The sequence below is a fragment of the Eschscholzia californica genome, unplaced genomic scaffold (genome assembly GCF_041429995.1).
Source record: "Eschscholzia californica isolate CP2 unplaced genomic scaffold, dmEscCali1.0.p SCAF_1, whole genome shotgun sequence".
NCBI classification, from domain to species: domain Eukaryota; kingdom Viridiplantae; phylum Streptophyta; class Magnoliopsida; order Ranunculales; family Papaveraceae; genus Eschscholzia; species Eschscholzia californica.
In genome coordinates, this window is record NW_028238198.1 from 2,482,667 (window position 1) to 2,497,926 (window position 15,260).

At 35.0% G+C, this 15,260-nt stretch overlaps 1 protein-coding gene, 1 long non-coding RNA gene and 1 pseudogene across 2 annotated transcripts; all 3 read left to right on the top strand.

Moving 5' to 3' along the window:
* The first annotated feature begins 1,263 nt into the window (after positions 1–1,263).
* LOC147563165 (uncharacterized) lies at positions 1,264–5,053 on the top strand. The gene is made up of 4 exons (XR_015236321.1): positions 1,264–1,928; positions 3,508–3,581; positions 3,968–4,062; positions 4,704–5,053. It is a non-coding gene; the product is annotated as an uncharacterized LOC147563165 (long non-coding RNA).
* Positions 5,054–8,153: 3,100 nt separating this feature from the next.
* Positions 8,154–9,560, top strand: LOC147563166 (protein FAR1-RELATED SEQUENCE 5-like). Its single transcript, XM_086655470.1, has one exon. The coding sequence runs from the start codon at positions 8,154–8,156 to the stop codon at positions 9,558–9,560; it is 1,407 nt and encodes a 468-aa protein (XP_086511596.1).
* Positions 9,561–13,711: 4,151 nt separating this feature from the next.
* LOC147563167 (SKP1-like protein 1A pseudogene) lies at positions 13,712–14,023 on the top strand (annotated as a pseudogene).
* Positions 14,024–15,260: the final 1,237 nt, after the last annotated feature.

The following is a 15,260-nucleotide window of genomic DNA, read 5'->3' on the forward strand; positions in this document are numbered from 1 at the left end:
CGTCGGATATTAAATTCTTATCAGATATAAAAATAAGGATCCAGAACCAGTATAAATAGTTTCGGTTTCGGTTCGGTTCCGGGTAAATGGGTACCCTTTGTACCATTTAAGTGTTGGGTTTTTTTCTTAAATATTTTTGTCTGTAACTGCTAGAATCTCAACTTTGTATTAAGGTGCTTCACCTGACATAGAAGTATAGAACAAGGCGGCTCAAAGAACCTGAAGTCGCATATCTGTGTAAGAAAATCCATGTTCACGTATCAAACCCCATTTTAATTTTAGTTTTGAAATATTTTTCATCGATGTAAACTTTATTTCACCCTTACCTACTTTTGTTTATAAGTTATTTCACCCTTATTTTACTTTCATTTATGGGATGTTTTGTCAAATTTTTTTCTTACGCAACCTCTAGATCTTTCTCTTGCTCTTTTCGTAATACTAGTTTGAAGGGTTACCTTGGATCGTAAAATTTTTAAATTCAATTGAGGGAGATGTGTAGACATAATGATCGGTCTTTTTAAATTAGTTATTGAGGTTATGTATAATTGGGAAAAAAATGAATACATCTAAAAATGCGAGAGAAAATGAGAGACATTTAAAGAATCATAAGAAAAGATTTGAGAACTATCTCTATGCAAGTTGAGAAGAGCTTAATGACATTTGTAATGGTATCCATTATATTTATTAGGCAAATGGGTGTGCACTTCTGTCACGTTTGGTTAACTTCGATCATGATTGCCTTTGTAGGTCAAGTTTATACGAAAGAAGTGACAAGTGCGGTTCACTAGATATAAATAAATCGTGGTTGTGTTTTATTGGAGAAGATTGGTAATTTCGTACGTTTAAAATTCTTATTAAAATTTTAATTTCGCAACAATTATAATATTTTTATTTTTCTTTTCAAAGACATTTTATTTTGAATCTTTTAATTGAATTTCTAATTTTTTACTTTTCCAAATATATTATTATTAAAAAAATAGTGTGATCTCCTGTGATGAGGTAAACACACATGCCTGTGCCCGTGGGGCACAGGCTATACCTAATCTATTAAACGCAAAATTTTATGTTGATTGGGACAAACCGAAAGACAAATCCAGTCGTTCCTTGTTTTTTTGATAAAATTTTCGCCCTTTTATTTGTTACCTATCTTAGAAAATCTATTATATAAAATGTAAAGTTTTTTGTTGACTGGGACAAGCTGATTGGGACAACCTGACTAGGACAACCCCCTATTTAGATTTCTAAAAGCTGAATAGGCAACCCAACTTAGAATTTGGAGTCCTCTCAACTTCCATCTCTTCCCTCCAACAACTAACTGATGTAACTCTTCATTCATTGAATTGGTTATGTCTCTTCATTGCATTACACTAATTTTCTTCAGTCACCCAATGCTTCTTCCTCTCCTCAGAAATCCAAACGCCTCCATCTCCATATTCAATTCTTTAGTTATCCTATTAATTAGTACCCTCATTATCTAATATTTCCTACCTAATTCTTTCTATCTCTTCTCTCTCAACATGTCTTATTAGAGCAAGTAAGTCGACGAACGTTCCTTTAAGAAAGTTTCATTTTGAATATTTTTCAGAAATTATGAATCTTTTTCTTGGGTAGTTGATTATTGCTCAATTTTCTAATATTTCTTCAGAAATCTTGTTTATTCTTCATGGCCGGTTTATATTTGACATAAAGCTTATCATTTAGAAATCTTGAATTTTCCTTCGGAACCATGAAGTGATTCTCTTCCTATACTTTTCTCTCTGGATGGCTTTTTCTTTCCTCAAAAGAAAAGTGGAAACAAAATCACACTTTCCGTAATTTGTCTAATATTGGTTATAACCAATTTTTGGAATAATATTAACTAATGAATTCTGAGTTCAAATTGTTCAATGAAAGTCCTCAACTAAATCATCAGTCATTATATCATCAAGGTTAGTTTCTTTAATCTTATCTTCACTAAATTTAGTTTTTTCTCATAAATGTTGTTAGGTTGTTCTCCGATTTTGAGCTTCTTGATCCAAATTTGCGAATATGCTCGTGTATGATTTTTTGGTAGGTTGACTTCAGTTTTCTGTTCTTTTAATTTCACTTGTGTTCAATTTTTTGATGGAAAATAGATGTATTTTTTTATTATATATTTATTTTGATTGTTGTTGAAGCATTCCTCTCAATAAAAACCTCAGGCCCCGACATCAATTTTTGCTCATTTTGCTTCTTTAAAATTTGAGGTTTCTCCCTCGATAAAAATATAAGTTTATTTATAAATAAGTTCATTTGAACTCTTCTGTTTTAGTTTCTTATGAGTAAATCTTAATTCGTATTCGAATTTTGTGTTGGAACAAAGTTTTAGGGTGCCGAAAGCTACACAATATGGTGTCGCTGTTGCAAAGAGCATATAGTCAAGGACATGGACCCAAGCCTTGTAAAGGAGGTATCATATGCAAGCAATGACGTGGGTTGTGAACTTGTGATGTGATGGCGGCCATCCACCTAGTCGGCCTCTCGGCAAGACTAATAGTGGGCCTAATGGCCAGGATCCTATATTAGCATTCCAGTTTAGTATTTCAGGTTTCCATGTTTAGAGTCCTAGCAATCAAGGAAAGTATCCTTAGTAGTATCTTGGCATCATATGATTCCGATTATATTTCGTGTTATAGTCCTTATTTGTCTTCTTCAAATTTTCAGCAAATCACGAGCAAAGTGGGAACTAAGGATTGCTTTCAATGTCGCCGATATCTACCCGTTTTATCTGGCAAAGCCAATTTACGAAGACCCCAACTTGGGGACAAGTTGTTCCACAGTGGGGGAGTATGATGGCGGCCATCCACCTAGTCGACCTCTTGGCAAGACTAATAGTGGGCCTAACGGCCAAGATCCTATATTAGCATAGTTTCCAGTTTAGTATTTCAGGTTTCCATGTTTAGAGTCCTAGCAATCAAGGAAAGTATCCTTAGTAGTTATCTTGTTTCCTTATTTGAGCCTAACTAGGAAAGGTATAATCTCTATATAAGAGAAGTCCAGTCTGTCTTGTTAAACACAATTGAATTATCAAATACAAAAACCCTTGATTGCATCTTCTTTATTTACAGTCATTTCAGTTTATCTTTAAATTATTTATCGTTTCTTCTTTAGTTTAGTAATGAGTTCTACTACTTTTATGCTTCCGCAACAATCTACATCATGATGGTAAGACTTGGTTGTACATTACATTATAAGGATTTGTATTATCCTGTGTGGGTGCAAGCATATGATGAGTGGGGAATATCTTGCTTTTCTTTCCCTTGGAATTAAGGGTTGAGATGCCCTTATGTAAGAAATAGTCAAAGAGTCTTCGTTAGAATTGAAAATCCAAAATCAGTTAGCAGAATTTGTTTAGTGTGATTTAGTATTTCCAACTTTAATCAATGTTATGTTCATAGTTGACTCATGTCTCTAATTGTCATCCCGATAAATATATTATAGAATTTTACTTTATCACTGTCTTATAGTTGGTGTGTTCATGTCTTTTAGGTGATGAACTTCTCTCTTATTTGTTCTCTTAGGCCCAAATTGAAAATGGAACGCTGTAACAAGTTGAGGTGAAGGTTGGTAGTTTACAATCACCACATCTTCTTTTTTTTCACACTCACATTTTGATAAATAAGTAGTTGACGCGAACATCGATGTGAGTCCTTTGGCAGAAGGTATTAAGGACAATGAAGGTGTTGATGATCAAGTTGTCAAGGTCAATGTCATTATATGTCGAGACATTCAGACTATGTTACATGACATGCATTTTTTTCAGCTAGTTTAAAACCCTATGTTTCTTTGTAGAAGTCTGAAGTTAGGCGATGAGAATCTTATAGCATTTGTATAAACAACCTCCATCCGACGAAAAATAGTTGGCATGAGTGAAACGATATGAAGTTGGTTCTTATCCTTCCGGATTCATTATGAAGTTGGTAATGAGTTTTACATGTTTTTTGTGCAGTTTCAACGAGGATAGCATAAAAGATGATGTCCGTTGGTCTTTGCTTACAACAAGGTGCAACTGGTCCCACATTTCTCTACTCATATGGATTAAAGGTAATAAGCGTTGAGTATTCGTGATATGATATTTCATAGTGTAGTTGTTTGGTGTGAACTTATAGTTTACTTTATACGAGTTAATCTTTGAACTGATCCCACGTTTCTCTACTCTTATGGATTAAAGGTAATTGTCGAGTATTAATTTTATGATATTTCAGAGTATAGTTGTTTGGTGTGGACTTATAATTTAGTTTATACGAGTTAATCTTTAAACTAAGATATCGTTTAAATTAAGCCTCCCATTTAGTTTTGATTTTGTTTCTGGATAGGCTAATCTAATAATCTATAAGAATTTTTTTCCTTTTTGGCAAATGAACTAATATTGAGTAAGGACAACTTGAGGGTCGTTTTTGGAGCTGATTTTAGAACTTGGCTTCCAGAGGAGAAATTAAATGTTACAGATTTTTCCTAAATGCGTCACACATGGTGTTTGTAAATAATACGTGCCCATGCTACTTCAGATCCCTTTTCTTTTTTGTTCTCGTTGAAAGAGATTCCTATTCTTTTTTATTGGAAGAGTTTCCTATTATATTGGTAAATCAAAATCCATACTTAATAGTCTGTATATGGCAAAACATAATGGCAGTTGACAAACATTAACTTATTTTACCTTGCATTATAACTTGTGTCCATTTCAGGATTGGGGAACTATATGATGACTTAAAAACTCAATAAGGTGAAGTTGGGCAAGTTTTTCCAGGTGGTGGAAAAGTTAGATGAGAGGTTGATGAACTTGGCATTGATGTTGATGAAGTTCTCTTACTCTTTTGATCATTTTGTGGTTCTAACCCGCTTGAAACGACAATTCAACATTGACTATATAATTTGTTGGAGTGGTTTATTCTCCAATTTGCTTGTGAAAATGATTAGTAGAGATGGTGAGCAAATTAGAAGAATGATGTGATTGATTTTCAATATTTATGTATGATTTTCTTATACTTCAATGGAATTTAATAAACCGTGAAACAAATATCATTAACTTTCGTAACTCATGGAATTAATTTGTTGGACTATTTAAAAAAGTTTTGTAATTTACCACTTTGCTCATATGTTTTTGCAGTCGAACGGTAAAAGATATGAGTGAAACTTGAAACGATCGAAAAATATTTTTTTCGATAGTGTGATGTAACCGCATTATCTGTTGACATTTGAAATTGCATCGTGCCGGAGTCACGGGCTATCTCTAGTCTATTATATAAAACGCAAAATTTTATGCTGTCTGGGACAAATCGAAAGGCAAATCCAGTCATTCGTTGTTTTTCGATTGCATCCCCCCCCCCCTTTGATTTGTTACCTACCTTAGAAAATAAAAATCTGGTCGCCCACTCAATCCAAGAAAGTAAAGAATCTATCAGTGGAGTTAGCAACATCACGGAAAAGACGATTATTCCTCTCTAACCATATACACCACCAAATGACAAAGGGAGTAATCTGCTGAAGGAATCCTTTCATCGTATCTGACTTCTCAAACTTCCAAAACCTGAAGAAAGTACCCAAAGTGGATGGCATTAGAGACGGACAATCGATCACCGGGTGGAAGTATCTCCATATGGTTTCAGTAAAGCTGCAGGAGATGAGCAAGTGAGAGGCATTCTCTTCAGCCGATCTGCATAATAGGCACATGTTTGGGTATTGAAAGCCCCTCCTTTGAAGCATGCCCATAGTGGGGGCTGAATTGAGGATACAAGCCCATAAAAGGAAGGAGACCTTAGTGGGTACCTTTTCCATCCAAACTTTCTTCACCGGAAATTGGGCTGGACTATGATCTTGATTGGAAGCAATGTCATACAAAGATTTTACACTAAAAATTCCATCATTGGACGATTTCCTATTATTCGACTCTTGATTGAGAGTTGGAGGTTCTCCAATGTACTCGAGAAAGCTAGCAATGTCTTCCAAAGTCGAGTCTCTAGATGTGCTCCTTAGTCCCACGTTCCATGCCTTGAGACTACCAACACCTAGAATACAATTCGCTAAACAACAATTCTTTTTATTTGAGTTTCTCCATAGAGCGGGGAACTTGTTCTTTAGAGTTTCATTATCTATCTATTGGTCCTCCCAAAATCTAACTGATTTTCCATTGTGAATTTCAATTGACGTGTGAGCTGCCACCATATTCAAATTCTTTGAAATGTTCTTCCAACTACCTACATCGTGAGATAAACCAATTAGATTAGGAAACCAAGCATGATCTTGTCCACCATATTTTGTTTGAATAACCTTTCTCCACATGCTATCCTTTTCCTCACCATATCTCCAAACCCACTTCCCTAATAAAGCCGTGCTAGTATTCTTAATCTTTCTAATACCCAAACCACCAAACTTTTTCTTTTTGCAAACTTTATCCCAACCAACCCAATGCATCTTTTTCTTCGAGCTGCTATCTCCCCACAAGAACTTCTTAATGATTTTCTCCATCTTAAGAATTACTGAACAAGGTGGCAACAACATAGAGAGAAGGTAAGTGAATATATTTTTAAGAGTGGATTTTATCAAAATCAACCTTCCACCCTTTGAGAGAAATCTTTTTTTCCAAGGAACCATTTTCTTTTCCATTTTTTCTAGAATGGTATCCCAAATGTCGATGTTCTTGATCTTGGAACCAAGAGGGATGCCCAAATAAGACAACGACAACGAACCAATACCGCAACCTAAAAGATTAGCACATTCAACAATATTACTCGTATCACCAATAGGGATCAAAGAACTTTTTGAAAGGTTAATCCTCAAACCTGTGATAGCTTCGAAATAGACCAAAATATCTTTTAATTTCAGCAATCGTTAATACCTAGTTATGATAACTGAGGGCCCATTTGATTTGCAATCAAACATCTAATTTAGACAAACTAATATCCATCAATACAATGTTCAAGCATAATCAATTATGGGCAGGAATAATGTCAAAGGCAATACCTTGAGAAATCTAACATCACGAATTGAAAATGTGCCATCATCACTTCCAGACGCTATAGCGACTCGACTTATGCCTATTATTATCCAGGAGAATGTGAGATTTATTAACATTAGATCCACTGAGACATGAAAACTAAAAACATGTTTTTACATATGGATGCCATGCGATAACGTTTACATCAGCCTTATGTGCCTTCACAGAAGTGTGTAGTACATGTGATTTTCCATCACCAATGTCCCAGATAGCAATAGTTCCATCCACAGAGCAAGAAGCAAACACGTTGGCATCTGTTGGACACCACTGTATGAACCAGAACAGATGAATTAAGTTGAGTAATTGAAGCCAGAATATGAATCACTTGGCTCTCAAAAAGAAGAAATATGGTCAAAAACGTAGTCTACATACGTGAAGATCTTCAACACTAGCAGTATGTCCGATAAGTGGTGTAATATCAACATTCCATGTAGCATCAGAAGGTTGCCACAGGTGAATACTACCTTTGCAATCACCTTAGAACATGAAAAGCATTTCAACTAATAAGGAATGGTAATTTTGATTGGACATTATCAAGTTAAAGATACCAAGTAATGAACTCCAACGAAAGAGATATATAAAAGCTATACTTTACCTGATACAAGCCTTTTATTTTTGTGAGGATCCCAATCTATAGCATACCCTTCATCTTTGTGCCCGCCAAACTTCATCAATGGGGCCTGATACAGAACGGTAGAAGCTCCTGTTCTTACATTTTCTTCTGATCCAGCTAAACAATTTATGTGGGAGCTGAAATCCCATATCTGCATGGAGTAGTTTGTGAGTGCATAAGCACAACTGAAACTTGAAAGATTAGTGGGTTAAGTTTTACATAAAACTGTGTCACCCATGATTCCCTCCACCGACAAGCTTCTCTTCTTTACCATATGCTAATAGTCTTATTTATTCACGTGTTCACATAAATATAATATTTCTTCTGTATGGGATAAGAGACACCTGAACTATGGAAAAATCTCCACAGTAATGCACAAGAATTAATTAAGGAGATGAACTAAAAGGGGAAAGCAAAGAACATGAACAGAAAGAAGAAAAAACCCAAAATCTGATTTTAGTTTTCTTTTAGCTAGAAAAAAAAAACACTGCAGATGCTCGAAGCCAGTGGTGCCTTTGTGGAGAAGTTATGAGTTATCTGATACAGTTTCACACGACTTACCTAACGAATAAGTACCATCTTCCATTTGCCCCATTTGTCGGAGTAAACCATCATGGGCAGTCTATTCTATTGGGTTGTGGGTTATTGTCTAATGAAGATGCAAAATCATTTTCGTGGTTGTTTAGGACATGGCTTTCTTCTATGGGCGAAAAAGCTTCTGATGCGATTATTATCGATCAAGATGCAGCCATGCAGATTGCGATTCGAGACGTATTTCCCACTATAAGACATCGATGGTGTTTGTGGCATGTGATGAAGAAAATACCTGAGAAACTAAAAAGTTACAAAAAGTTCGACGAAATAAGTAAAACTCTTACTGAACTTGTCCATGAAACACTTAGCCAAGAAGAGTTTGAGCGTAACTGGATGCTTACATTAAAGAAGTATGACTTAGAAGAAAATAGTTGGTTGATTCATATGTACCAAGAAAGAAGGCGATGGGTACCAATTTTTGTGAAAAATAATTCTTGGGCGGGAATGTCTAGTACTCAACGTAGTGAATGTGTAAATGCTTTTCTCGATGGATATGTAGGCCCAAAAACTACCTTAAAATTTTTTGTTGAACAATACAATATGACTTTAAGGGATAAAGTTGAAAAGGTGGCAAAAGAAGATTTTAGATGTTATAATTTAGAAATTTCGTGTGTGAGTCCATTTCAAATAGAAAAGCAAATGAGGGAAAAGTACTCCCTTAAGAAATTTGGAGATTTTCAAGAAGAAATAAAAGGAAAGATGGCTTGTGATACAGTCGATTGTAGAGAGTATGAAAATGTGCACGAGTACACCATTTCAGAGGAGAAAGAATTTGGTAAAGGCACCAAAACTTGTTATTATAGAGTTATGTTTGATCGTATTGAATGTGAAGTTCAGTGCAATTGTTTATTGTTTGAATTTAAGGGGATTTTGTGTCGACATGCGATAACTGTGTTATGTAAGAATAAAATTGTTGTCATCCCAGATAAGTACATCCTTAGGAGGTGGAGGAAAGATGTTTCAAGATCTTACACAAAGATTAATGTAAACTATGGCCGATGGGACACAACACCAGAACAAAAAAGATATGAAGAATTGTGTCTATCCTTCACTAAACTAGCTAATGTTGCATCTGAAAGCGAAAGAAGTACCGAACACTTGAAGGACTATCTCCTAAAATATAAGCCTAAAGCAAACTTCGTAAATGAAATGAGCAGTGGTTCTGGTTATAGCATTGACTGTGAGGAAAATGCGCGACAAGATATTCTTGATCCAATATCGCGTAAGGCGAAGGGGCGTCCTCGAGAGAATAGATTGAAGCGGAAGAGCTACAAGTCGAAGAAACGAGTAAGTAAACTTGAACTTATAGTTCTTATACCTTTCTCATTTGTTTATATGTAAACTAATTAGGGTATAGTCCGTGCCTCCGGCACGGAAAAAATTATTGAGCCAGAAATTCTAGTTTTTTTTTATAATATGTGTATGTTTACATCAGACTCCACCTTTGCAAAAACAAGCATAGTCAGGAACTTCAAATATTATTTAATTTTTTTCACTGGAAGTAACTAACCGAGAACAAAAGACAGATTGTTTTAGAGGCAAAGGGGTGGAGAGAAAATTAAGAAGAATTTTCACACTGGAAGTAAATAACAAGAATACGCTAAAAATCTACAACTATACTGGATTTTTGTATTTACCTCTATTATTTATTACAAAATGAATTCATCGTGAAGTTACGGGTGTTTACTCAGGAGCACTCAAACATGATATTACAAAACAGTCGCTCAAAATCTACAACTATACAAAACTGGATATTTGTATTTACCTGTATTATTTATTACAAAACGAATTCAACACAATACAAAATAGTCGTCTGTAACTTCTCATAAATTAAACTTCGTCAATCTTCACAATTACACGTCAAAATCTTATACCAGTAGCCGAATGGTTCAACTGGTTGATAAAAGAAAGAAGAACAAACATAGAATATACTAAATGAATGGTACTGTTATGGCCTTCTTGATTGTTTGTGAATAGGTAATGTGTAGATACTTCAGTGTAGCTTATAGTAGGTCCTTCAACATCTTTCCAACGTTTATTACCTAAAAAGCAAAAGCAAAATTCATAGAAATAAGTATATGTCTATGAGTCGTTTATCGTTATCATCATACCCTTCCCCGTTGAAGTCCTTGAGCTAAAATAATTCGTCGAGTAATCTTCTTCAGACACACCCTATATCTTCACATACACCTTAAAGAAAAAAGTTAAGCATTTATCAACAATCAAGCTGATAAAATATATGGCAGAGTGATGAAAGATAACATTCATGAGTTAAACCTTGGTTTTTAAGTTAAGAGAAGAAGTCAAAGTACCTTTCAGAGCTTGAGTGGCGCACCGCGAAGGAGATTCTAAGGGAGACAAATTATTAGTAGATAGTTTCATCATCCATTAGATAAATAACCAAAATTTTGAGTAAATGTAGAACAAATTTACCTTTTTACATGCTGGATACCTTGGTATTCCTTCAGATGTCAAATAATGATTTCCATCAACTCCAAGAATGAAATCATTCTTGGGCCAATCCAGTTAGTTCCCACTATGGTGAACTCAAGACCGACTATTCTTAGAAGCTGATAAAAATGGCACAAATTACGTATACTAATAAGAAATAATTAAAACCCAAGATTTCTAATACCATCTATGCTTCCAAATTGAACCTAAACACAAGGACAAACATGTATTTTATGGAGGTAAAAGTGAGGATCCTACTCAAAATGAGAAACAATAGTTAAATGTAGTTTCAGTGACTGTATCTTATTCATAAACTAAAATAGACAACTAAGTACCTATCAATCTTAACCCTATTTATAATATAATTGAGGAGTCACTTAAGTAACACATGAATAAGATTGGAAAATCATAATGTCAGAAATAAATAATGAACTGTAAAATTTGGAATGCCATATACGTTCACAAATAGATTTACCATTCCGGAGGCTTCAAGCTCTGAAAGGTTCTCTCTTACAAGAGAATCGTTATGTGTTTGTCTTTAAAAAATCGATCGCTCGTCAGAAATTGGGAAAATTCTACCAGCAGCGAAAAAATTGTGATTTTGCAGCTAAAGATGAGGTTCAAAAGATCGAAAAGAATGATTTTATTCACTGGCCACATTTGATAAACAAACTATTAGTATCACAAACTTTGAGTATAAATCCTGCCATTGTGTATCTAGAAATAGAACAAAAGAGCTTATTCCAAATAGTAGATTGGCAGATAGAAAACTCACAAAGAATCGAAGTATTCCACTACAAAATTATAAATGACTAACCTAACATAATGTTTTTCTGATTTTCCTTCGTAAGGACTTTGCACTCCTTACTTACCAGTTTTATGCTAACTTTTGTCTGAAAAAGTTTCCAACAGGTCGTAGTGACCGTATACATGAAACAACAATTTGATAGGGTTCTTACTCTTTCCGTACTCCTGCCCGTACGTTGTATTGTTTTTGAAGTCGCCCGAGCTTCTTTCAATAATAAAAACCGATATCGGTATTCTGCACAAATATATCTAAACGAAAATGACGTTATCAAATTTCAGTTTAAGTAACCCGATAACTTTTATTAATCTGAAAATCTATATATGAAAGTATACGGTAAAGGTGTGAATCAGAGTTGAACAATTGAACTTCTTTATTTCAAAAAAATTGGTATGCCATCTAAGTATAGTTCAAACTTCAAATCGCATGATTATAAAAAGTTAAGAACAACTTTCCCAGTGAGTGAGCGTAGTTAAAAGATGATAATCACAAACAATTATAAGGTAGTTCCTTTGGTACTTCATAGTCTAGATGTGGATCTTTTATCAATATAAGATAGTAGGCATAGAATGAATACATTTAGACACAGTGAACCTGCACGACGAGACTGCGTAGTTGAGTTTGCACGGAGGTGCTATGCCGAAGACATGAAGGTGCAGTGGTAGCATCGGAGTTGAGGCAGAAGATTGAAGTACTCCAAACTTAGTCGGCTCGTGTGGGTAATAAGGGTAATACTCTTCTAGCCTTGATATCAATTGTTAAATGGAATCAAAGCGTAATACTCTTCTAGCCTATCACATAGGCTCTGATACCAATTGTCAAATGGGTATCAGAGTGTAATACATTTTTAGCATGTACATCTTCATCGTGTTGCTCAGGCTCTGATACCAATTGTCAAATGAGTATCAGAGTGTAATACGTTTTTAGCCTGTACATCTTCAGGCTCTGATACCAACTGTCACGACCTTTTTGTCCCGTTAGGTCGACCCGGCATAATATGCTTGAACCACCAGTGATTTCATCCCTCTACCTAACGTCGGCAGCAAGATCTTATTAATGGTCAGTTTGTTCTGTATGCAACGCTTAGAGAAAGACATCGATGAAGATGACCGGAAGAAGTGGGATGATGATTTTGTTAAGCTTGATGGTGGTATTCTTTTTGAACTTACTCATGCTGCAAATTATCTCAACATAGAAACTTTACTTGATTTAGCTTGCCAAACTATGGCAGATAATATAAAGGATAAATCAGTTGTGGAAGTAAGAGAGTATTTAGGTGTTGAGAGTGATTTCACTACTAAAGAAGAAGATGTTGTTTCAAAGAACAGTCAATTATCTAGGTTTATTGGGTGTTTAGATAATATTAAACTTTACTAGTTACTGTGGAAGATTTAGAGTTTTATGATAGGAAATATATTTTAGAAGGTTTAGTTTTATGAATTTGATGAAGAAGAAGGTAAGGAGGTACTTAAATCTATTTTCCTTCTTTATCGATGGAAATTTTGTATTTTAGAAGGTTTAGTTTTATGAATTTGATAATGGAAATTTTTTTTTTAGCCGTGTTCTTTCTCTTTCTTCTTTGTTCCCTTCTTTATTTTGGCCGCGGCTTTGGGGCATAAAGAATAATTTCCGGGGAATAAATTCTCTAGGGAATCCATATTTTTTTTAACATTCTCGGGGGCATATTTTATTTTAGTCCAAAAACTCACTTGATCAAACATTGCCTCCTAATCTTCATCTTCTCTATCACCTTCACCACCACAACTTCCCACTACCACCATTCCGACCACTATTGCCACCTATTCTCTCTCCTCTTTTGCCGAAGACATGAAGGTGCAGTGGTAGCATCAGAGTTGAGGCAGAAGATTGAAGTACTCCAAACTTAGTCGGCCCGTGCGGGTAATAAGGGTAATACTCTTCTAGCCTTGATATCAATTGTTAAATGGAATCAAAGCGTAATACTCTTCTAGCCTATCACATAGGCTCTGATACCAATTGTCAAATGGGTATCAGAGTGTAATACATTTTTAGCCTGTACATCTTCATCGTGTTGCTCAGGCTCTGATACGAATTGTCAAATGGGTATCAGAGTGTAATACGTTTTTAGCCTGTACATCTTCAGGCTCTGATACCAATTGATACGACCTTTTTGTCCCGTTAGGTCGACCCGGCATAATATGCTTAAACCACCAGTGATTTCATCCCTCTACCTAACGTCGGCAACAAGATCTTATTAATGGTGATTTCGTTCTGTATGCAACGCTTAGAGAAAGACTTCGATGAAGATGACCGGAAGAAGTGGGATGCTGATTTTGTTAAGGTTGATGGTGGTATTCTTTTTGAACTTACTCATGCTGTGAATTATCTCAACATAGAAACTTTACTTGATTTAACTTGCCAACCTATGACATATAATAACAAGGATAAATCCGTTGTGGAAGTAAGAAAGTATTTAGGTGTTGAGAGTGATTTCACTACTAAAGAAGAAGATGTTGTTTCAAAGAACAATCAATTATCTAGGTTTATTGGGTGTTTAGATAATATTTAGCTTTACTAGTTACTGTAGAAGATTTAGAGTTTTATGATAGGAAATATATTTTAGAAGGTTTAGTTTTATGAATTTGACGAAGAAGAAGGTAAGGAGGTACTTAAATCTATTTTCCTTCTTTATCGATGGAAATTTTATATTTTAGAAGGTTTAGTTTTATAAATTTAGTTTTATAAATTTGATAATGAAAATATATTTTTTTAGTTGTGTTCTTTCTCTTTCTTCTTTGTTTCCTTCTTTATTTTGGCCGCGGCTTTGGGGCATAAAGAATAATCTCCGGGGAATAAATTCTCTAGGGAATCCATATTATTTTTAACATTCTCGGGGACATATTTTATTTTAGACCAAAAACTCACTTGATCAAACATTGCCCCCTAATCTTCATCTTCTCTATCACCTTCACCACCACAACTTCCCACTACCACCATTTCGACCACTATTGCCACCTATTCTCTCTCCTCTATTACCATATTTTTCGACCTCTCTCTCTCACTAAGATCCAACATAACTCCTTTTTGAAGTATCAAATAAGAACAAGAAAATAAAACTTCTAGAGAGTGATTTTACTCAAAGAAGAAAGTGCAGAGTGATTTCTATTAGGCATTTGTGGTTTGATTTGAAGGAAGCCTCTCCGATTAATCCTTGTTCACCTCGTTGGTTTTCTTTCCAGTGAAATGGCATAATCCATAAGCTACATGTGATAGAGGAAGAGGAGAAGAAACGGGTGTAGGATAATTCCTAGAATTGGATTGATGAACGGATAAGGTAATGCCCTTCAATTGAGACGTTACAAACCCTAATTTAGAACCTTTGATTTTCAGAGACCCATTTGAAGATGCTTTAATGTTGTGAAAGGGAAGAGGAGAGTGGGTAGTGAACAAGAGGCTTGTTGATGTTGAAGATGTCATGTTTACTTTCTTACTGATTGGCTCACTAGACCTCTTTCCATCTCTTTATTTCTCTTACCTTTCATATTTCTGGTTTATCCACTTTAGCCAGAAGGGTTTAAAAGAAGCTAGAAAGAGAAGTTACAAATTCTAGACAGAGAGATAGGGAGAGAGAAGATGAACAATAGAGGGAAAAGTTTGATCAATCCAATTTTTGGATTAAAATGAAAAATATGTGCCTAGGTTAATGTTTATTAAATAAATTTTTATTCCCCTGAGATTTTTTTTATTCCCCAAAGCCGCGGCCTTTATTTTCTGGTATTTGGGTTCTGCACATTTGAGTTAGTACT

Excerpts from the sequence above, each read along its gene's own strand:
- LOC147563166 (XM_086655470.1), top strand. The coding sequence starts at position 8,154 with ATGAGTTATCTGATACAGTTTCACACGACTTACCTAACGAATAAGTAC.